At 44.7% G+C, this 25,109-nt stretch overlaps 2 protein-coding genes across 2 annotated transcripts; both read right to left on the bottom strand.

Moving 5' to 3' along the window:
• Positions 1-5,931: 5,931 nt before the first annotated feature.
• Positions 5,932-12,430, bottom strand: LOC6527953 (protein obstructor-E). The gene is made up of 6 exons (XM_002088984.3): positions 12,331-12,430; positions 12,115-12,179; positions 7,785-8,040; positions 7,576-7,694; positions 6,241-6,637; positions 5,932-6,184 (listed from the first exon to the last, which is right to left on the bottom strand). The coding sequence occupies exons 2-6, from the start codon at positions 12,173-12,175 to the stop codon at positions 6,013-6,015; spliced, it is 1,005 nt and encodes a 334-aa protein (XP_002089020.1). The 5' UTR covers positions 12,176-12,179; positions 12,331-12,430; the 3' UTR covers positions 5,932-6,012.
• A 3,304-nt stretch (positions 12,431-15,734) lies between these two features.
• LOC6527951 lies at positions 15,735-18,375 on the bottom strand. Its single transcript, XM_002088982.4, has one exon. The coding sequence runs from the start codon at positions 18,275-18,277 to the stop codon at positions 16,007-16,009; it is 2,271 nt and encodes a 756-aa protein (XP_002089018.1). The 5' UTR covers positions 18,278-18,375; the 3' UTR covers positions 15,735-16,006.
• Between the last annotated feature and the right edge of the window lie 6,734 nt (positions 18,376-25,109).

Here is a 25,109-nt window from a genome sequence, read left to right as displayed (position 1 = left end):
AAATGAAAATTTATATGCATAATTTGTTGGCTTTTGAATAATACACCAAGTGCAGTGCGCCTAATGAAAGTTAAATGAAAGTTTGCCATTGAATTGAAAAGGACGCTTGACAAACCCACCGGAAACACGTTAAAACGTTCTTGACCAGGTATAAATACTTTGTATCCCATTAGCCATTCTGCACATTTTAAGTTTTTAAAGATAAATATTGTGCTTTATACTTTCTTCATTTTATATTGTGAAAAAGTACATATTAATTTAGAGTTTAACTCATTATTTACAACGGGCTCTTTTTAAAAACTAATATTTTAAATGTTAAATACATCTTTAAAAATAAATTTCTTTTTTTTTATTTATTTTATTTTTCTGGGGGCTATTTTAACATTTTATGTTCTTATATGTCTTTTCAAATCGTGTTTCCTATACATTTTATTTAAGCAAGTTTTGCGTACATGGGGCATACATACATGTTTCTCTGATTGCCATTTTTTTTGCCAAATTCTCAATAGATTTTGTATAAATGCCATATTTTGTATGCTGAATAATGTTAAATCGTTAAAAAGTGTTATTTACGCCCCCAGTGGGAACCAGTTTCAGCATTCCTAGGGTATTTTCAAACCGTTTTTCAACTGTCCAATTCCCCAAAGATGATTATTCGTCATTTAAAAAGTTAGTTATAGTAGTTAGTTGTTGACCGCCCTCATCATCGACAGCCGCCGCAAGTCCCTAAACAGAAATGCCATAAAATTCATAAATTACTGGCTCCGCCACGCCCACAATTTCACCGCAAACTCCACAATTCCGGGCCACACATGGTTTGGTTGCTCATATGCTAATTGCAATGGACATGTTTTTGTTGCCCCAGGAATGAAACTGCGATGGGGACTAGCGTGAACCGCAGGACAAAACAGCAGAGCTCACAGTCGAGTTAATTTTATTGCTGAATTGCGACTCAAGGGCAATATTAACATGGAAATTATGAACAAGCTGGGGCAATGAAAAGTGACAGCCGCCAAAAGACTACAAACTGCTAACCCAAACTACTGACATGCCTGCAACCACTGCGGCGATACTCACAACATAAACAGGCCACTAAAAACAAATTGCTTGCAAGTGGAGTAATGGAGTGCTGGAGTGGTGGAGCTCCATCCTGTGTCCAGTGACCAGTGTCCAGTTGCCCCAAGCTTAGGCCGGGCACACAAAAACAAAGGAGCCTCCATTTCAATGGGGGCCAAAACGTGGCCAAAAGTACCGAGGGGTACATGTGCCGAGCTGTCGGAACATTTCGCCGCAGCGGTGCACTCTGCTCCTGCTCCATGCTCCCTGCTCCCAGCTCCCTGCTACCAACTCCTGCTCCTGATCCTGTGCACCCTGACCAGCCCCATCCGTTGACAGGCGCTGACCTGAGTTGCCCTGTTTTCGAGTGGTGCCGCCATATCAGCAAGGAGAACTGCTAGATTCGCCAAATAAAGTTACGGCAAGTTGTTAAAAAACAATAAAATAGCTAAACTACTACCACGAGCAGGCCAGCACAAGCAACTTGAAGTAATTCCCTTCTAGGTAATTAAAAGTGGCAAAAACTTTTCCACAGAGTTTGGACTTTGTCCAGAACAGACATTTAAATTTCACTTTACGGTTAAAAATGAATGTATTTATTTTGCAGCCAAGGGACTGACGTCTTGTTTACGGTTTGAAATTGTAAATACCACTGTTGCTTCAAAATATTATTTTGTATTTTGTTCATAAACTAAGTGAATAGTGATTGGCACAGAATGCACCCTTCTGCAATATGTGTTGCAATATTAAAGTATTATTTCATTTTGTTAATTGAAACCTGATATTTTTGTTAGTTGAGACATTGAAGGAAATACCCAAGTCCTACCTTATGTAACAATACATCTTTTTTAAATTATGTGCTGCAGCTAAAAAGGCAACACTGTTGAGGTCCTGCATCCTTGCCCCCAGCTCCTTGTTTTTGTTGTCAACTGGTATCGCTTGAATTGCATATTCTGCGGCGCTTAAACAACGAACACAATGCCCCCAAGTTGATGCCTCAACAGAAAACAAAAGCCCCCCTAAAAAAATGGTGCAATTTTATATATTGCATGGCCCTATGATTTATGCCATCATCATAATAAATTCACATGATTTATACGTGCTGCCTAAGGCGTCCTGGCCAGCCCAATTGCAATGTTTAGCTGCGGTAGTTACCAGCTACTGGATATAATACTCGTACTATGGCCAACTATGGCTTCCCGTTCAAATTGCTTTTTCACATTAATTGCGATCCAGGGGACACCGACTATCCTTTCTGTGTGTGTGTGTGTGTGTGTGTGAGCCTGGGAAATTCATAACTTTTGACAGTTTTGGGTTGGCATTTGGCTTGTCCATTTGACAGTTTTAAAGTTGGCAGAGCATTACGCCGACTTTTGGGTACAGCCCCAGGGGAAAAGTGGCATTTCCCAGTGGGGGGGTTGGGGGCACCACCTGCAGTTTAGTGGCCAAAGACGCGACTTGGGCTAGAATTGATTTCCATGCTGCCACTTGCCACTTGCCACTTGCCACTTTCGACTACTTTCCACTTGCCAGGCAAGGCAATAAACTCGGCTCAAACTTCGGCTGGTGGCTTACATCAAATTGAAAACTGGCCAAGACCCAAAAGTTTGCGCAGCAAATTGGTTGTCGAGCTGCTTGTGTCTGGCTGTCTGGCTGTCTGTCTTTCTATCTCTTCCCATCTATATAGTATCTATCTATCTGTATAGCAGACACTGCCAGCCGATGCGACAGATGTATCTTATGAATATGCTAATTTGCAGACGGTTTGCGTCAGGTGTGACGTCAGATTTGGGCAGTAGTTCATTAAACTTGGCCCCGGCCAGGATGTGCAGCACTTAATTAGCCGAGAACCGATGGCGCAGCTTGGCCAAAAGGTTTAATGAACTTATGGGCACAATAGCTGAAATCAAAAGCGGAAGGACCCGCACCCGAGAAAGGACCCTGTCCCAAGGCGGTGTCTGCACAAATTAGTCGGCGAAAGGCGCAAAAAGGATATGCCAAAGCGGTCAGCAATTACACAAGGCTCGCCCGGAAATCAGGAAGCAGAATAGTGGTCCTGGCAAAGTCCTGGAAAGGTCCTGCGATGGCGTTGCAAGAATAAGCGGCAAACGACCTCAATGAATGACATTTAATTATTTCATCAAGAAAGCAAATAACCCAAGGGCCAAACAATCAACTTTTCTCCAGCGCCGGGCACGAAATCCTCGCTTTCCTCCTCTTTTTCTTCTAATTTTTTTCTTTGTGTATATTTTGGAAATAATGTTGTGCTGGTTGGTGAGGAAAACGCGTCTGGGATGCTGGTTTGGCTGAAGTTGATGGAAGTTGAGTGACAATCGGGATCAAATTAACGAATGAATGTCAAGTTCTTAAAGGTCACATAGTCACAAAAAAAGAAATATATTATTCACACATAAGAGAAATTGAAAGAATAACTGATTGATGAGCTCCGCGTAATTAATTTTTTATAAGCCCAAAATAAATCAATTCAAATTGATGACTCAATGCAATGCCGAAACCTACGTATGTCATATTATATATGCTAGAACAACAAAGATGAGTCGACTTTGGTTATTGCCTAACAACAATAACGAACTTCTGGGCTGCCAACAAACTTGAATATGAAATTAAAAAGTTAGCTGACTCTCCCCAGCTGCGAAACAATGATTTTCCCATCTTGCTTGATCCTGGCAAGGACTCGCACATGCCCATCAATTAATCAGTGCCGGCAAACATTTCTAGTTTGCTGTACGACAACTTTGAAAGGGTGAAACAGCATGTTGGGTGCATGCAAACACCTCTTCGGAGGGCCACCACGAGTGCGCCAGGACTCAGGACTCCCCTTCTGTTTGAACATTCCGAGGGGGGCTTTTGGAGCAGCAGCGATATGACGGAACCCTTGGTGCGTGGTCCGTATCCATCGCCTGCTGCCTCGGATGCCTGTGACAATTACGCAAATTGTGGTTGTCATTATGTAAACACTTGTTTATGTCAAATTTGACATTTGATAGCAGCGCACGCTGACCGAAGGACACGGAAGGGGAGTTCTCTGTGCGTCGCCGTCACAGGACACGGCCCAAGTGAAGGTCACGGCGGAGGAGGATGGGTGGATGGGTGAAGCGGGTGCGGGTGCGGGTGGACATCGCGCAATATGTCAAACGGCAGGTGAGCCTGGACATGTCCATGTTACACTTGATTAAGTAGGCGCCGAGTTCGACGAAATGCTTTTTAGATGGACCTCCACTGAACCGGAAAGGTGAGGATAGCAAGGGCGTGGCATGTAGTTGGACTGGGTGGGAGTGTTGCGGATCTGACTGCGGTTCATTGTCGAGTTGACACGATGGATGGCACAAGCACAATCACAAGCACAAGGACAAGGACAAGCAGGTGGCGCCCGGGGTCACAGGACGTGCCAAATTATTGACAGCCGAGCAGCAGGAGGCGCTTCTCTTCCGAGTTGCTGTTGTGTGTGTGTGTGTGTGCGTGTGTGTACCTTGGTCCTTGTGCGCGCGTGCATGTGTGTTTGTTGATTAATTAGAGGCAGCTGCTCAATAGGCGATTGTCCCATGTCCTTTGGCAGCCGCCAAAAGTCCAGGGTAGATGACCCGTAGCTGTGGCTAATTAACACCAAAATAGCTGGTCCATCGCAGGCTTACTAAGTTCCCAAAGAGATGGGATCTAAGGTAATTTGACCCACATATTGCGAGGATGGGGTTTTGAAAAATGCATATATCTTAGGTAGTAACAATTAGGAGTTTAAGTAGACACAGCCACTAAAATTAGTCTTGCCAAAAATAACTTTTTATAACACTCTTGTGCTTATCGAAACACCTAAAACTTTAAAAGTGATATTGTCATGATAGATATTGCATATAAAATGTGTGTTTTAAATATTTAGCTTTTCTGTAAATATTCATATGAATTTCCACTTAACTATACCAATAAATGGGAGTTGGCCAATTAACCTGTTCCATGGTAATCTGCCAACCAGGCACGTCACCAATTCATTGTTCTGTTAGCAAGTTGAATGGAAAATCCATTTATAACTACCCCAATTCGAATGAATAAATAAATTTAAGCAAACGTTCGAGCAATGCCAAGTAGAAATGTCATCGTTTGCTCAGATTTTACGTCGGTCCTTAAACAATAAGAATTGATGCCCTCAACTGCTCGCCGAGTTGCTGAGTTTTTTTCTCCACCCCAGAAGTTTTCATTCCCTCCATTGGCAATGGCCACTGTAAATCTCACCATTCAACTGCTCACAATTTCCACAATGCAATTTCAATGCGTTTTATCGAATGCTTCTTGTCTGCCAAACGTCATACACATGTTGCCCCATCCTCCGAGTCCCTCGCTCTATCATCCCCCTTTCCCCCACAAACATACAATATCCTTGTTCCCCTGCATGTGTCTGTGTGTGTAAGTGTGTGTGTTCTGTATCGAGTTGTTGCCATTTTGTTGCATACTTTTGTGCACGCTCATCGGCAAATTGAATTTATGCGCTGCAGGCAATGGGTAAAACTCTCGCAAAGAGTTGGGCAGGGAGCTGCATTGATTTCGTCATGTCACGGGCACAACGAGGACCAGGACGAGAAGGGGGATGAGGATGAGGACGAGGACGAGGGGACAGGACACGAGGACATCGCAGAGTGCACGGATTGTGCACACTGGATGCGCATAAAATCCTCTCGTTTTGGCACCACATCAACTGCTCCTCACACAAATTCCCATGCATATTACATTCGCCGGAGCTTTGGGAATCGAGAACGAAGCAGCGGGGTTGGGGCTAATTCCCCTGGCATCCGCGGATTGCCCAGCAGCATCAAGTGATACGCTTGGCCCCATGACATTACCCAGTTGGAGTAAGGCGATCAACGGTTAGGTGTACCTTCTGCACTCGTTTAATGGTGACAATCAGTGGGGATTCACTTAAGACTAAAACAGTCGGGGGGATCAGGCCTACTCCTCCTCCTCCTCCTTATCCTGCTCCGGTTCCACACGCTTTGGCTGGGGCTTACGCCTCGACTGACCGCGGACACGTGGTGGCCTCTTGGTGGTCGTGGTCTTGGGCTTCGGGTTCTCCAGCTCATCCAGCTCCTTGTCGGTCAGACGATCCTTGTACCAGTCGGCACTGAAATGGAATAGAGATATTAGAGATGTGAAGTAGGAAGGATAACCATATATTACCAGTCGGGCACCTTGCGTGCCCAGTCGCAGGTCTCCTTCTCCTCGTCGAAGACCTGGCCCAGCTTGCATCCGTTTCGCCTGGGCAGATCTCCGTTGACGCAGACGTAGAAGAACTGGCAATCGTTGGGATCGGCGTAGCGGGGATGGGTCACGGCGATGCTCTCGTTCACCTTGGGGCACTCAAAGTCGAACACGTCCTCCGACTTGCAGCCGGTGACGCCCACCTGGTCAGGCCAGCCGCAGATGCCCGTCTTGGGATTGAAGACCAGGCCAGCTGGACAGGTAATCATGTTGAACTGACCATCCACGCAGAAGTAGAACTTGTCGCAGATGCCTGGCTTCTCGTGACCAAAGTATCCGTTCTTGCGGGGACAGTGAAGCGATGGCTGAGGTGTTTCTGGGATTGGAGAACGAAGAAATTACCAAATAGAATATTCCATCTATGCATCCTTGAACTTTCCACGCATAAGGTAACTGTCTGTATGTTCGTAAAATCCCTTTTTGCACATCCGTAAATACATTACGGCCAGCACAATGTACTAGACACACATTTATTCAGGTGCTGTATGCTTTGCGAACTATATGCATATATGCCATGGCAACGTTATATGTCAACAGGAGACAAAGGTAATTGAAATTGCTAATGGGCCTGCACAATGTGCACTAATTGCCTTGATGGCTGGTGGCAAATCATTTATGTAAAAACTAAAACGTGCACTAATATTTAATATTAAAAAGTGCCCCCACAAATTGTATGGTAAAATTCTTAAAGTTTCTTTAAACCACTTTTTCATAGCGTTGTTGCAAGAAACTCTCATCGAGAGAACTTTAATAAAAGTCTTTTGTCGGAAAGTTTGAAGTATGCTACTCCCACACACACGTGGCAGACGACAGAGTAAACTGAATTGCCGGCAAGTTTAAAGCCGCGGGAAGCCAATTGCCATGGAATTGGGCTTAAAATTTCGATGGCGCGACTCGGGCGCTGGGGAAATAATAAAGTCACGAATAAAACAAGTCTATGGTGGAGGCGAAAAAAATGAAAACAAAGCACCGCCAAGACCAAGACCGAAGACCGAAGACCGAAGACCTATTGACGACAACAATTTGGGTTAACCGCTGCGCATGCCGTTTGCATAATAAATAAGTTAACAAAAAGCGCAGCCCAGAAGTAACGAGCAAATAAGTGCGAGCACGGAGCGCGTTTATTGCCCGATTTTCTGCCCAGGAGGAGATGGAGCCAGATATGTACTATACATACTATATATACGAGTATATAGGAGGAGGATTCTTGGGATTTGTGAGGTGGGGTCTTACAAATTAAGGAGCTATACTCACGTAGGTTGCTTCGCTTCATGCAGTCAATGTTGTAGGGCAGATCGCACTTCTCCTCGATGGGCGAGTAGTCATTGAAGACCATGCCATCGGCACACAGTCGCTCCGTGGGCACACCATCCCTGCAAAGGTGGTCAATGTGGCATTAAGCATGCAGCATTACTCATACGCCCCGTGGCCGTGGGGGTGTCTTCTACTTGTTGGTCACTTACAGGCAGGCATAGTACTTGTCGCACTGCTTGCTGTCCGGATAGAAGCCATTGGGCTCCGGGCACTCCTCGGTGGGCTCGTACTCCTTCTCCGCCGCCGTCTGTTTGCTCTTTGGCACCACCGATGCCTCCTGGACGGGATCGCGGTTTCGTGGAGGCAAATGGCGCTGCGAGGGCGGATGTCCAGGACCCACGCGGAACTGGCTGTTGCTGCCACGGAAACCGCCTCTCGACTCCTGCGCTTGGGTTGCGGTCAGAGCTGCAGAGAAGGTAGTTGGAATTTGAGATATACACATGTAAACGCAGTCCATACATAAATAACACACAAAATGTCCTTGCTTGTGGCTTTAATCTACTTTGTTGATGGAAACTCTCTGCAATAACTGGTTTATGAAATATCACAAACTTCTCCCATCAACTCCCATATAAATAAAACTTTAAACTGTATTTAACCTTTTACTACATTGCACTCAATGGTTTCGTTATTAAATTGCAGCAAAGCCTCACAGTTTCCGACAATTATTCTTATACTATGCGGCAACAAAATGCTAAGCTAATCTATTAAATAAATGGTGCCTAATCGAGTGTGAAATTTAACAATATTTTCCATGTTCGTTTGTCACGAGTGTAAACACTTTGCTAAGCTTGTGAATTTATTTCCAGGATCTAATCTAGTTGAAGCTTTTGACAATACTCCTCTGTTGATTGTTTTAGAGAGAGAAATTGATTTGAACATTGCTTTTGATTATTTAGCAATGTAATAGCAGTAGACTTTTCAAGTTGAATTCCTATTTTGACTTTAAAGCTGTCTTAAGCCAAAAACTACACATACTATTATTATAATAAATGAAACATATTTCATGCTTTTGTTACTGCACAAATTTGACAATTTAAATTCAAAATACCTAACTTTTAAGCTTCTTAAAATGTACATTATTTTAAGTTGTTATTAAAATACGTCTGCATTTTTTTTCCAAGTGTTTCTTGCACGTTTTTGCCTTTTGTTTTTTGCCCAACGTTTCCACTATGTTTGCGTGAAAACCCGTTTGCGGCTACTCAACAAATAGCAACCAATATGTAGCGATATGTATATGAGTTGGCGCTTTGATTGCGACACAGGCCACTGGATTGGGGCGACCTTAAAAGTGAAAGTCTCTCGGGGATTACAAAGCCCGGTTTACGGACCCATTAACAGCTGATCTAAGCCGCTGATCAGCTGATGCCAACCCACCCAGCCTTGAAAACCCGGTGGCAAACAGTTCGGAAAACCGAGACATTGCCACGCACTTCCTGCAAGTTGCAACAACTTTTGCTGCAAATGCATCCAGTTAACGGGCGGGTGCAACTCTCCTCAAGGTAAACCACTCCAATCAGGCAGAGCAAAAATTCCAAAAATAAATATATATATTATGTGTATGTATATATGTAGATACATAGTACTTCAGTAAAAAGGCAAGCGAGCGGAGAAACAAGAAAAGACGATTTCAATTTTCGTTCGGCAGCCGCAGTGAACATCAACAATGCCAGCAAGTTGCTGATGCTGATGGTGATGGTGATGGTGATGCTGACGTCGCTCGGCTGACATTCGATTAAACGTTAATAAAGAAACAATTCCACAGAGCAATTAGTGCGTGAAGTGTCGGCCAACATTTAAGCCAACAACAGCAAGTTGCTGCTGATGCTTCTGGTGTTGCTGCTGGTGTTGCAGCTGTCGCTTGTCATTGAAACATGTTTCGTACACGACCCGGCATCTGGTGAAAAACAAAAAAATGTACCCCAACCCAAACAAGAAGCTGGAAAGAAAAAGTAACCAAAGCTTCATAGTTCACTGGGCAAATACTCTTGCCAAGGAGTTCAACGAAAAACAGTACAAAAACGAAACAGTTGCATACGAAACTGTGAATTACACACAAATGAAAGCTTTGGCTTTAGAAATAGGCTTTAATGTGAACGAACATGCCTCACCACACCAGATATTATTAATTGATTTTTAGTTTTATAAATTCACACTTATTCGACAGCGTTCAAATTGAAATTTTCAATGAATTTAACTAAAGCCAAACCAAACGCATAATTGCATTATTGTACAACTTTTTTCCAGCTGCCTGTTCGTTTTAATTTTAAGATTTTAAATGACAACCAAAGTCGTAATTAATTAAATAATTGATGATTTTACACATATTGACATTAATTTTACCTAAATCAGTTAGATACGTTAGAGTTTTATGTTTAAAATTGCAAATACATGTAAATTCAACATATTTAATTGACCAAATTTAAGCTCTCAATCACTAGTAACCTTTTAATAGGTTATATAGGTTAAATATAGTGTAGAATTAAATGTGCAATAATGGTTGTATCTTATGAAGCAAAAAATTACATTTAACCCTACGAATATTAACGTGTTTCCTCGTTTCTTTAGTAATTGCCTCAAATGGTTTTCCCCCAAGGGCATTTCCCTTACGACCTGCTCCTGAATAGGTATTGTCCTTTCATTTTTATGGCCCCCCGTTTTTTTATATCGCCGCACAGCGAGTGAGCCAAGCGAAGCGTGGCCTATGCGGTTTGGGCCTGGCTTTTTTGGGCTCGTCAACTTGGTCCACTTGGTTGGGGGCCGTCGCGTCGCTCTGACAGTCTGTCAACAAGTTTGCCATGGAGTTTGCCATGGAGTTCGCAGTCACAGTCGCAGTCGGAATTGGAATTGGAGTCGGAGTCGGAGTCGGAGTCAGTCGTTGTCAACGGGCCTGGTTCAACCCGGTCCTGGACCGCTTGAATCGGTTCCCAGTCCGGTTAGACTAGATTAATTGACTGCCTATTGCGAAGCAGGCGGAGGTGGCTATAATACGCATTGTGGCCCGCTTTGGATCGGTTTTTGGATCTTTGGATTTTCGATTCCAGTCACATACGTCGTTGTGGGTGTCGTGGGTGTCGAGGCTGTCATCTTGGGAAAGTGCGTGCAGGCAGCGTGTTAGGTTCAATGAACATTAAATAGATTAAAAATAAACAGATTGAAGCACTTTTTCATGTCATTCACTGAACTGATGCGAGATTGACATAGAACCGACCGGTTTGTTAAATTGGATGTAAGAGATTTTTATATGTGGAGGGAAAGGTGTTAGGTGTTCGTCGTCTGACTCTCTAGATGGGCAAACACACATTATAAACTTTTCACGCAAACATGTTTGCAATCAAATTAAAACTTTTCCTTTGTCTCAACGCGGCGAGTTTTTCCCTCAATTAACTGGCAATTTAATTTGCTTTCACCCGTCGGCCCCGAAACTGCAATACATTTAATTATGAGCTGTTGGCATATTTTTCAATAGCCATTTTAATGTGATTACCAAATTCAGCTTACGCCCCCGAGTGCAACAGTTGCTCGCCTATCAATTTGTTTAATATATGTCTGTTTTATGCCGGCGAGTTAACAATATGCATTTTTAATGTCCCGCACATTGGAGACAAACAAATTTTTAATGAGCTTTCACACAATAGATGAGCAGAAAATTTGCCAGAAAATTAAATTGCCGAATTTCGCCAATTGCAATTGGAATGCCAATGGGTTCGCACTTGTAATTCTATACCAATCAAGAGAGACCGCTTCAGCTATATATCTCGACTATCAGATACCCCCGATTTGCACTCTGTACGAATCCATAAGTCTCTAGTATCTGTATATCGTAACACAACATTCCAGCTTATAGATTTTCTAAATTTATAAATACTTGGTAATTACTAATCGAATCTAGTATACCCTGTTAAACAAGGAGTAACGGGTATGAAAACCGAATAACAAAAGTCATGCAAATTGGCAGCAACAACAGCAAGTGCTATATGGTAGACGAGTGTGCTATATGCCATAGATGCCATATATGCTACATGTGGCATTTACACGTGTTCTGTGCCATCGAAATCGGACAACAGTTGACATGATGAGAGTGGTTTGGCCAGAATTGCAAACACTGCAGATATGCATAAACATGGTCGCCAATAATGTTAACAACAATATTTTTCAGCTTAGTTGCTTCTGCACGCTGCATTCTGCATACCGCATTTGCATATGGGGTTTGTTTGTCGCTATTATGCTGGTTTTTGTTCGTTTATTTGTTCGTTTGTTTGTTGCGTTGCTCGCTTGTTTGTAGGCTGACCTGTACGTTTGTTGCTGTTTGTTTTGGGTGCGGCCAACAATTAGAGGCGATTGTTTTCGCCGAGAGCAGAAGAGCATTAAAGTCACGGCACATTATTCAAATGGCGTTTGCACAGGGACATTTTGCACGCCATGGTATTGACGTATCATTAATTGGCAAATGCAATTAAGAGCTTTTTCCACACTTACCCACGGCCAAAGCCAAAGCAAATATGCATATTTTCACCAGCGCCATTTCGTTAGCCGACATTAACCTGCACGGACAGATAGATTATTTTTTAATATTGCAAATTGATATGCTTTGCGCCACTTTAAACGGCATGTAAGCGCAGTCCGCCATCAATGCACTTGATTCACTTGGTTCACCACATCAGCCGCACTACACTCGCAGAAATCGGGACTCACCAAGCTCGTGTAGGTGCGCACGCGTCTACGTCTCGAACTCAACTGTGCGATCCGATCGCTTGTAGAATGAGTTTTAACGCCCAAAAGTCTCCAACACCAACACCTTCTCTGCTTTCGCCCTGCGCCGTGGAAACTGCAGCGAGACGGCTGCGCATGCGCAGTTCGGATTTGGAGAGAACCGGTCCGAGCTTTACGAAAGCTCTACACTCTGAATGTCATATGGTTAAAGAAGGTGAAGATTGATCATCGAAGTTGCTTTCCTATGTGGTGTTCGAAAACGATCATGATTCAGTATTAAGATAGAAATGTTCAAACACAACAATATTCCAGCTTTCCGACTATTAGGAAATTATAAAAATAAGTTATTATTTCATTTATTTAATTATTGTAAATAACTAAAATGGAATTAGGGTGCGGGGTGCATTCCGACATAAGGAAATTACAAAAATAAGTTATTAATTCATTTATTTAATAATTTAAATTAACTAAAATGGAATTAGGGTGCGGGGTGCGTGGTGCGGGTTGCTTTCCGATTATAAAAATAATTCATTAACTGAATCCTGATCCAAGAATATATATATTTTATACATACTTATATTTTTTACATACTTGTCAACGAATCTAGTACGAGTAACGGGTATAAAAATAATCCAATTTAGTTGCATTCGTAGGACTATTTAAGCTTAAACAAACCAAGGAATGGGCAAACAAAGGCAGGAAATGGAAATGCCAACTTTGCATAACATGGCCCATTGGAGCCATGGCTCTCTGAACCATGCAGCAAAGCCACATCAACTATGCGAATAAGCTGCAAACAAATGAGCGACTGCCTGCTCCATGGAAAACATAACGATCGACATTCACATCGACAGGCACGGGTTTTTGCAGGATGGAAAATTACAAAAAGGCAACCGGATCCATGATATTCCTTGCCACAGAAAGTTGTGACGAGCACATTGCCGCACGAGCAGTGCGGGCAAATTTGTCAAAAAGGCGACAGGACGTGCTCCGCTCGGCCAGGACATCGATGATTTGCATTTTAGAAATTAACCAAAAAATATGACAAAATTTTGGACACGTTTGCCCAAGCCACCTGGCTCACTCGCCCCGCTGCTCCTCCTTCTCCTCCTCATGCTCCCCATTCCTACGCCTGCTACTGAATATTCCGGCGAGCATTTGCTGCATCATTGTGCAGGCCCAGAACACATTTAACTTGTCAAAGTACGGCTCGCCTACTTGGAGTCGACTTTTCCGGAGCCGGAGCTTGTTTTCCAGCTGCTTGGCTTTCATCTGCCTGTCATTTCGTGTGCAATAATTGTGACAAATTGTTCTGTGCTGGAAAACTGCCTCGCCTCTTCCCCGAAAATTTGTCCAAGAATTTTGGGAGCAAACTTGTGGCAGCTTTGTATGCAAAGTAAATGGCATAATTAAGTGAAATGACATACATGACGATAGACGATAGAAATTTAACAAATGTTGCGTGCAAATGCAAATCACAATGCCCAGGAAAGTCAAATGGGCCACGATTCATAATCCTGCGATAAGTCAGAAAAATAGCATCCCTATTTCTCGGGGCTTTAAAACTTGGTTATTGTAACGCACAGCCCTTAGTTGCTTAATAGCCCGCGGTCCGGGAGTCTCGAAAATTGGTGGGCGGAAATGGGATGTGCTGGGATGTGTTGGGATGTGCTGGAGGGTAAGGCTTCAGCATGGATATCGTTTAGCACAATTTCGGGCGCATTAGCGGCGATTACACAAAGAGCCCACACAGAGTTAAGGGCGCTGAATGTCGAGTGTAGAATGCGGAATGCACAATGCTAGGCAACAATGGCATAACAATCAAGAGTCAAATTAAAACGTTGCGCTTGCGGAAATTCCCTTTTTTTTGTTCTCAGGTTCCACGATTCATGCTCCACTGATGTGCTGTCCGTCCGAAATCCGCTGTCCGTCCGAAATCCGCTGTCCGTTGCCCGCTGTCCGTTGTGTGTTGTCCGTAGTCCTTGGTCCGTCCGCCCGGCGGATTAGTGCCGCAAAGTATGCGATGGCAGCTCGCAAGTGCCCCACCACAGCTGACTGCGGTCGAAAACTTTAGCAAAACGAAAAGCTAATCATAATTTCTTGCTGATAGTTTGGCCAAGTCCTTGTGCACGGACCATCAACCCCCCATTCCGAAAAGCCAGCTTGCACTTTTTATCTATTCAACGTAACACACCCACCATTACTACCACCCCCCATATTATTATTATTTTCAATTCCCGTGAACCGCAGCGCCCTAAGCGCCACGTTATTGTCGTATAATTGAATATAATGGCCATGGAAATGGCACTGCCAATGGGGGATCCGTCTCCGGGGGGCATTGTTCGGATTCCTGCCACACCAAGCTCATTGCACCACCCGGCGATTATCGGACAGCTCCTGCAGGGTCCGTATAAAAACATCCGCCCGGGGACCTGTGTGATTGGGTCTTACTAAGACACCTACAAAAGTATGTTGGTCCAACGGTTTCCAAAGGGGGAAAAACATACAATTTGTGACTGACCTGCTAATAATCTGTGACGTGCTATTGATACATCTTTTAATACATATGTATATAAATATTAACATTTATAGGGTACTTAAATATATGAAAAGGTATCAAATGCGATTAAGCTGAAAGTATTTTAATTTATTTTCTTTAATAAGCTTAAAAGTATTAATTAACAAAACATTTTACAAAGCAAATAGGTATCTGTAACTACCCAAAAAAAAGGATGATTTCTGACTTACACTATACAAATTAAATATATAAATAATGAAGTAAATAAATAATTAAGCTCTCATCAATTGCAGGAACGCGTCCGTTGTTTCAGTTTATCAAAAAATAAAAATGCCAGACGCCCTTAAATCGATCGCAGCCGTAAAGTATGCAATGATTTATATCATAATCCTGTCACATGCTCAACCGATTCAATACACAAAGTGCTGCGGGCAGACCGCTGCCTGCCATCAGCCAGGACGTCGCCGCCCGAAAATGTCCTCCTGTCCTCCTGTGCTCCTGGCTGCGTCATCTGCCCGCTGTCAGCGAGTCGATTTTGAATTGTCAGCGCCATGCCACACGTGTCACGTGCGTCATTGGAGCGCCATTACATGGCCAGCAGCTTGCCAGTCTGTTGTTTTTCCCCCTTTCCGCTTTCCCACTTTTCCGCCATTCAGTGCGGCATGGAAAGGGGACGTGGGGCATGGGGCATGGGGCATGGGGCATGCGAAATGGGTTTGACACTCCAACCTCCAACCGGTTTCACCACCCCGTTTTTAATTAATGAGCAACAACGGCCCATCGGCAATCTGGCGACCAGGCGATAGCTGAAAATCTGAAACTAAGCCCCGACTCGGCCGTGTTTGCTATTCATTTGCCGTCCATGGCGTTTTAGTTGGGCATCAGCATTTTTAATTGGGATTATACATAGTTTGGTTTACATAAGTAGTTGGCCGCAATGGCGAATGACAAATTTCATTGAATGTTTTTTCGAGTGTACCAGCCACTAAGCAGATCACGAGATATGTGCAAACCAGGGAATGTAATGGCGATTTCAAATGGACATGCATGTTTTTCGATCTGTCCTGCGGAACCGGTCCTGGAGGATGTGGTTTCCAAATGGCAAATCGAAATACATTCTGAAATTTAAAATCACCATTTTTAGATGGACATTGGGCGCGATCTCAGCCGAAGTTTAACCATATCCCTGTAATCATAGGATTTCCAAACATGCTGGCGCTTGATATCCTGCCGCCTGGCGGGCATGTAGGCGAAGAAGGCGTCCTTGATGTTGCCGCCCAGGTGCGAGTATCCTCGCATTGCCAGCCAGGCAAGACGCGTCTGCTCCAGTGCCAGTTCATTGAGTTTGTTGTGGTACTCGGCCTTCCTCTGGCTCACTTGGGACATGAACTTCTTGTGACTGGCATAGCTGATGGAGGCACCCAGACCCGTCACTGATCTCTTCAGTTTCAGCATATCCCGCTTGTGCCCTTTCTCATCCTGGTAGACGCTCTCGTATATCAGGAACGAGTTCTTCACCAGCGAGTTCATCCCAGCACGATTGTACGACTTGCCATAGCGATTCGCCACCCAATCAAGGAGCACGGGCATCTTGTGGGCATTGGAAAAGGTTGCTAGCACGTATTGCCGATTGCCGCGGAGAACCCGAAGAGCTTCCTTCAGAAGATTTTCTATCTGCTCGTCGTCATCCGGATCGATGACTATATCCCCCCCATTATTTTTGGTATGCTTATCAGCTGAATTCTCCTTGGTCTCTGCAACTTTTTTACGAAACATATCCACTGCACAATTGGCAGCTGCTCGTGAAACTGGCGGAAAGAATTTATTTCGCTGCAACTCCTTTTTGGACTTGGATTCGTTATTGCCAAGGGCATCAATGCAGAGCCTTTTGATCACAGGTTTCTTGTCCTCCAAGTCCAGGACCTTGTCCTCCCATGGCAAGGGCTCTACAGGAGGCGATGGGATATCGAATACCTTGTGGTGGTCCAACTGAATGCCAGCAATAGTGCTGTTGGTGAAGGTCTCCTCTTCAGGACACTTTGTGGCTGATCTTTTCAGACAACGCAGAGTTCGACTGCAAGCGGGAATAAGATCTGCGAGCTTCTTAAAACTTGAAGTGGGGAAATTCAATGGCTTTTCTTCAATGGACTTTGTAGATTTTTCAATTGATTTTCGATTTTGCTTTAGTACATTTTGGCTCTTGTAACTACTCCTAGTACTTTTAGATTGTGGTTTAATGTTTATGTCCGTAGAGTCCTTCACGTCGCAGTCCACATCCAGGACTTCACAGTCACCTGCTCCACAGCGATGGGACTCGTTTCCCTTCATGAGCATAACCCTGATCGAGTTTTCCGATGAATGGGCATACGAATGCAACCTGGGATTCTCTTCGATACCCAAACCCATCACCATGGTGGAATCACAGTTTTTCCTCGTAGTTCTCGCATGTTTAACTGGGCTTGAAGGTCTTTTTGTTTGCCTACCAAGATTTTTACTCGCCCTTTTAACATTGTTTTCTATATCCTGTAGGATGTGCTTTCGGCGAGCTTTCAACTCATCTCCTACCACATCCAGCTGGGCTAGACATGGCTGATTGAAGATTTTTTCCTGTTTCTGCAAATTCTCCGCCTCCTTCAAGAAGCGATGTGTTTCACATTTGGGATCTTTGTCCTCCAAATTATAGTTGTCAGATTGCAATGAGAGCCCGTTGAGCTCCTCTGTGAGCATTGTGGCTACCACTCGTTTAGCAGGACACAATCGGTATTGGGCAAACCAACGAGGCTTCTCATTTGGGATTATCTGCATACGATCCTTATATTGCGAATATTCCAGAAAGGGAACCTTGGTCTCAGGTTGCCGGTATTTGGACTTTGGGATATATTTACGAGGTCGAACCTGAGGAGCAAAATATGGCAGAGCATAATTTTTCGGTTTTGGGCGGATTGTCTTCGAAGAACTCTGTGCAGTTTTCACTGGCGAGTTGAGCTTTTTCGACTGAGTTCCAGGTGGCAGCAGAGCATCCAAGGCTCTCAGGGTGGATGGCATATCCAAATGGGCAATGCCGGACAACAGCAACTGTTCGTTCACCGAATAGTGTTCCGAATCCAAGTTCCAATTGTCCTTTCTGCTCCTTCGGCGGCTCTTGTAGGCGAACTCCCACAGGAACCACAAAAATGCCAGATCGCTGCCCTGACTCATGGCAATGATATCCTTGATCTGCCTCGCTCCCACCGGCGGATAGATGCCCAACTGGTGGACACAGTGGCGCACCCGGTACGTGGATCCCTGCGCCATGTCATCTCGCAAGGCGTGCAGCAATCCATCACAGGCCTTCATCTGTACGGCGGACATTCCGCGGTACCAACGCACACTATCGAAATTGTGGTGAATGCCCAGGGATTTTCCGGGCATTTCGAAACTACCTTTTTTGACAACCAAACGAATATTACTTTTTAAATTACGGTTTTTAGAATGATTACTTTGAATTTTGTTTTCCTTTTGAGTCAACCGAAAAAGGGTTTTATAGTAAAATTGCATAACGAATTGTCCGAAAGGGAAAGAAATTCAAACCAAAAGTGATTTGATTTATATAAAATATATTCATTTTATTTCCCGTTCGACGCCACAAAAAACGCTCAAAGTTCTTAAATTCACTATAGTTTTTATTGCTTAAGAAACCCAATCTAAATTCCTGTCAAAGAGGACTTATCGTTGATTTACTCGCACTTTGTGGTCCAAACTTGGTGCGCAGGAATTGAAACAAATGTTAATTACTTTATGGAGTACGAAACAACATCAAGGACTGCAAGCCAAATCAAAAGCCTTTTACATTTTAAAACGAAATTTAATTCAATTACGCAGCTAAACTGCCCAGCAGAATGTGATAACCGCAAACGCAGGTCCCTGAGATGGTTACCATCGCCCAGAAATGCCCCAGATTGTATGGAGGGGGGGAGACGAAGGGCAGGATAGTTGGCCCTGAAGGACCAAGGACCGAAAAGGGGGCGTGGCACTGGCTTGGCTAAGTAAGCGAGCGACTATGGCATGCGGCTGGCTGATTGCGTTTGTTGCATTTGTTGCTCCTCGCTTGTCGTTTGTAATTGTCTGTACTTAAAAACTCATCAGACAAAACGACAATGTGGCAGGACTCTTTGGTCCTGCGAGTGGAATCGTCGCCATCATCGGGCAGGATAACGGGGCAGGGCCGTTAAGGACAGTTTTATCAACTGCACGACAAATATTGTTGCATGCCCCCGGGCGCAATAAGGCGTGGCTCTAAACTCGAAACAGTTGCGTTGTTGTTCACTTTTCATTCGCAGTCCATGCAAAACGGCAAAGCGTCTGGCCAAACTCCATGTTTGCCTGCCAGTTCAGTGACAACAAGTGGGCCAGAGTGGCAAAAATGACAGCCCCGATATCACTGGCCGCAAGCCCCTATATCAAAATGGCCCTTGATGGCACAGAGCAGTTGGCAAGTATTTGATCAACACTAGACAACGCTTAGGCAACGTTGGCCGCATCAGAAACCAGTTTGAAAAAGGCTCTTTTGCCGGATTTCAACTCGTTGGCAATTAGTTGCATTGTGGGCAGTGGCCAGTGGCCGTTTGCATATAAATAAGGCGACGTAACTTTACAAATGCGACCGATAAAGTTGCGAGCAGCAAGCTACCCCAATCACCATTTCCCATTTCCCATTCGCCATTTTCCACTTTTCATACCCCCATTTTCCGCTTTCCATCTGCCGCAGCTGCGGCACGAGACGCATTTTGCATTTTTAATGCCGTCTAAATCTATGCAATTATAAATTTAATGTGCACGATGGAGTGTATTCGCTTCTAAGTGGCGTTAAATGAAGTGTCCCGTCCCACAACTTTCCCCCGGGCTACCTGTCAAAAGTGTCCGCTACTTTTCACAAGGGTCCTTAAATTTTGATGATGACCAAGGCTCCGCTAAAGCAAAATATTTACACGCCAGTTAAGTCCTTGGCTCCCCAGACCGCAATTTTCGGCTTACTATAAGCTTCACAATCAAAGTCAAGCACATAGAACAAAATAAATATTTTGGCAAATATAATATCCAATTTATTAAAGCTTATATTTCAAATAATATTGGTTTATTAATAAACCAAGTATTTAGCAGTTACTATACATTTTGAATTGTTCGTTTGTTTCTATAAGCACAAAATCATAAGAAATTTAACATTTTATTATATACATTTTTGATGGCAAAGCTGCCACTGTAAAGGATTTGGATATGCTTTGAGGTCGAAGGATAGCCGAAGGATTGCCATGGCAACTGGCTCTCCTTTGAGGGCGGAATCAATTTTTGTATTTTATTTGCGTGAACTAAAGGATAAAGGATGTGGCGGCCACAAAGCGGACAACTCCGACCTCGAGGCCGGTGGATTTTCCGGGGCAATCATACGAAAATTCACTGAGGATTGCGACTGTCAACGGGCTGGAGCCAGAACCAAACTCACCATAGCCCCATCCTACGCATCCAGCCAGCCATCCGGCCATTCGGCGCTCCACTGCAAGGACCTTTGGCGGTTGCGGACGGTTGCGGCACAGGACTAAATGCAGGAGGACTAGACTGGCCGGGAAGAGCGCCTGTAACTATGCTTTGAACTTAATTAGCAGCACATTACGAATTTTTACTGCCAAAGTCGGTTACTGCAGTCGGCCGATGGCGTCTACGCTCGGATCGGATGGTTGGGTTGGGTTGGGTTGGTTTCAGTTGGGATGTTCAGGTACTTACCACTTCCTTTGCCCATTTTACGGCAGGACTAATTTTTGTTTTCGACAACGTCGCCAACAGTAAAGGGCTGAAGCAAAAAAAAAAAGAAAGGGTGCCGGAAGGAAGCGAGGAGGTGGACTGCAGGTAGGAAATGTCATGGGCTGCGTCCTCGTCCTCGACGGCAAAGGAAATGTTGTCGAGATTAAATGCACTGCAACGACCATGGGGCAGAAAAAAGGGTGTCCGTCAGCGCGGACAGGTGGTGGTCAAGGTGTGATTATGCTGGGAGAACCCCTTGCACCCATTCAAAATCCCCAACGAATCCCTGCTCCAGTTTTTGCACCCATTGTGCGGCATTGTCTTGCGTGTTGGCGGTGGCTTAAAACGCCCAATGAATTTATGCAGCTCACAAAATCCAAAAACCAACTCGCTTATTTTTACAAAACTGTTCTGTAATTACCGCCCCAGCACGTTATTTAAAATGTTCAGCAAAAGCTTAAGGACGATTTTAGTTCGAGTAGGTTCTGGCTATTGCCTGATAGCTGGACCTAAACAATTAACCCAGATAGCTTGGCCTAATGGCTGTCGAACGCTAGAAACAGAAATTTAAGGACATAATTACCGCATTTACCTTTTTCCTGGCCACACACCCAAGTATTAAATTCCCCCCCAAGGCGCCAAAGGATACCAGTTCTCTAAGCCGAAGTGAACTGAACAGAACCCATCATAAAGCGATAAGCACTTTCACCAAGGACGTTGGTGGTCGTGGATGTGGATGTGGATCCGGGGAAGGACGAAGTGAAAATATGTTTGTAAGCGATGAACTTCAAGTGCCTGTTAGTAAATATAAAGCAGCAAGTGAACCGAGCACCAAACACCAAACACAGAGTCCTGCGAATCCGGGCATCTTCGACCGCCTCCTGGGTCGCTCCTAGTCCTGTGTGGATAGCCAAGTTGCCGAGTGGAGAACACTGGACCAGATAACAGCAAAGCATGCACTGCAACAAATTAGTTCAAAGAAATACACAGCAAGGAAACAGGACTTTTCAGCCAAAAGAAATAGTTGACTAGTTGCTGCGTAGTGTGTTTTAGATACATCTGACCTATTTTAAGGTAATATTCCCTGGAAAAATTATGTCCCAACGTTTCTGTCAATTTCTTCAGGTGTAGCAGTAGACTTGAGTTTTCACCGCACATCTCCGTATCAGCAGGCAGGGTCGCAAAGTCGAGAAGTCCGTTGGCTGTGGCCCGTACTCCGTACTCCGTCCGGCTCTCCGGCTCCTCGGGAATATTCCACAACTCATCATTGCCGAGGCACGAGTTGCGGAGTGTCGGGGGCGAGCAGACGGAGTTGGAACACCTCTGGCACGTGCTGCTGCATCCCGATTCCGTCCGCAATTTCTGGGCGGATCCGGCAAAGGAACCCCCTGCCCGAATCCACACCCCCAGCTCCTTGAGGCTGGCAACAAACAAAAAGTGCAACCGCAACAACTGGAAAAAGCGAAATACTCGTAAAGAAGCATACAAGAATGGGGCTCACAGAGGAAAAAACTATTTGAAGTCGGTATATCCGTTTAGGAAGCCAACAGCATCCCATACACCCATACCCGTACCCACACCCAAGCAAAGTAAGTGGTGGTACGAACACATACCCACATCATACCCACACACACGAGGTGGCAGGAAACAAGTAGTTCCCTGTAAGTAGCAAGGACTAAGGAGCTAACTTGTTTCGTGGCACCGTACGCACCGCTCTGTTTGCCACCATTCCAGGATCCCAGGACCTGCCCGCCCACAAAGGACTCCACGTCGCTTTTCGAGGCGGGCTTTTCATAGACGTTAAGCCCCAAGCTGCACTTGTCGTAGCCCCCTGGAAGGCCGCCAAACCGAAGTTTTCATAACAAATAATGAAGTTTTCATAACAAATAAGAAGGGCTCGATGCCGGGGAGTAGTCGAAAAGTTAAGACCGCTCAAAGGCTGCCAGCCAGATAAAATGCAAAGCTCTTGAACGTTTGAAACTTAATAAAAATCCCGGATGCAGCAGTAGTTGGCGAGTTCAATGTCAGAGGATCCGCATAATTTCTTAACACATCGCAAGAAAAGGCTTGGGCACACAATAAATAATAAGGAGCAATTCCCCTTTTTTTTTTCTTTTTTCGCTTAGCTCTCTGTGCTCTATAAACGAGAAAACTTGGTCTTGCATAATTTTAATTTTTAAGCAAAGTTTCGCAGCTAAAGGCAAATCCTTATGGCCAGTGCAACCGAAAAAAAACGTGCTCTTTTCATTCTCTTGAGCACAAGATATTTGATTAAAATATTCATGCATGGCAAAGTCTTCATTCAAGGTGCACTGCCAAGTTTTTACTTTTAATTAATCCCCGTTTAAGTGGAAACTTTCATTGGGCCATAAAGTACGGCTGTCGAGGGATTTGGGTTGCGACTTGTCTACGCATTTGGTTGTTTTTCTGATTAATGTGGCGAGTGGAAGCTAGCTTTTCACGGACTATCTGGAAAAGGGATCGTTGGCACGTTCTTGGATGTTCCATTGGGCACTGGCATTTATTTCATTGCCGAATCGCACGTTCATTGGATGCTGGAAGGACCAGCATTCAAAGCATTTCGCACCACATATTCCTTTTGACACCCACTTTAATATTTATGGCCATGGACGCAGGCGGTACTCCCGGAACACCCAGTACCATGAAGTTCCACTGTTTTGTTTCAAGCAATTTAACAGCTTTTGGGTAAAATAACAAGCCCGCCAAGCCAACCAACCAACCAACCAACCAGCCATCCAACCAACCAGCTAGCACACACATCACAACAAACAAACTCCGCACATTCCGGGCAGCAAAAAGTCAGGCCCAACAATGCGCCACTAGAAGCAGCCGTCCGTCCAATCTGCATCCCCCAGATCTTCCATCTGGCCTTTGCGCAACTAGAGGGGAGCTGCAGATGCACAGATGCAGGGGACTGGAGACGGGAGCCACGATTCTGCAACCAGGATACAGGATTCAGGACCCGGGAACAACGAACGGCGCACGGGAGACAGACGGTAAGGGCAGGGCACTGCATATTTTTGCAACACAAAATAAACCGCAACAGCAGCAATTTGCGTCGGTTGTTAGTTTGGAGAGTTGCTTAAAATTTACATGGACAGCGCGCACACATGACTAGACAGCCGATCTATGGACTATATGGAGTACTATATGCAGTTGGAGGAGAGTGAGGAGGACGTGGATGCGGATGCAGATGCATATGCATGTGTGTGACCACTGAGGACATTGCTGCGCCATAACTGAATAAAGTCCATTTTTAAACAATTACCTTTAGAAGTGCTTGTTTTTCAGCGGAAGTTACTGGCCAACCCGAAAGTAGCTTTGCCACGAAGCATCCTTCCACATTGTGCAGGGAATTATGCAGTTCCCTGATTTGTTTATTAAAGATTCTCCAGAGACCACAGCCATTAACAGCCATTAAAGCGGAAAAGTTGGGATTTGCATTCCTGGCCAAACGGCAGCCGAGCCACCTGATTCTGTCCCATACTGCAATCAATCAAATCCCATCTAGGCCCACATTCCGTCACATCAGGAGCAGCAATCAGGAGCACACCTTTCACTTCTGCCACATCCCGCCCAGATGCTCATCCTGTGCACTGCAAGAAAGCAGCCGAAAATGGGTCATGTTAATAAACATTGAAGGAATTGCTTCCACTCAATTTCCAGCAATAAGTTAGAAGGAGATTAAAAACTTCTGTACACCATGCAATTACATTTAAAGAAGAGGATGGCTTGCCGCGGTTACCAGATATCCATTGATTCGTAAATAAGTTATACAAAAGTATTTTTGCCGTGTTAGTTGCACTTGCAAATCAAGCGCAAGTTTTGTGGGCATGGGACACGGTGTTCAAAGGCAAACTTCGCACCCCCCTCCTCGCCATTGGAGGCATCAGGAGTCGAGTTCGTGAGTGGGCCACCACGGCGGATACGTGATGTGCCTGTGCAATGAGAGGAACTATGTATAATAATTGTGAGCGAAGGACACACGGGCACACGGAGTTTAGCAAGAAGTGCTCACTTTTATTTGTTGAGTGCCTTTCAAGGTTGTCGTCTCGCTTAGAGATCCCAGACAGCGCTTTCCACTTATGTACTGTAGCATAAGGGCACTGGCCAAGAGGAAAAGCGGAAAAGAGTTGCATGCAATCACCAGTTGCAAGATGAGAAACATTAAGCGGCAAAAACGTTGTGATGGCACCTCCCCAAGTGCCCCAAAGCGGGGTTACGCATGCGTATCACAACCGCCACGCCCACCGCCCATCATTTTGTGACCGAAAGACTCCCAACTCCAACCTTGAATTATGAAATGTGAAAATTGTGTTAAATAAGTAAACAGGGAATGCGTTTGTGCAGCAGAAACCCTGCTGAAAAATAGACACTCCCAAGTCACGTAGCCACGAACTGAATTTCATATTTCATGGGGCAGGGCAGCCCAGCCGCCCAGCCAAGT

This window comes from Drosophila yakuba, chromosome 2L (genome assembly GCF_016746365.2).
Source record: "Drosophila yakuba strain Tai18E2 chromosome 2L, Prin_Dyak_Tai18E2_2.1, whole genome shotgun sequence".
NCBI classification, from domain to species: Eukaryota; Metazoa; Arthropoda; class Insecta; order Diptera; family Drosophilidae; genus Drosophila; species Drosophila yakuba.
Note: the sequence above shows the minus strand (reverse complement) of the source record. Positions and strands in the feature narration are given on the sequence as shown.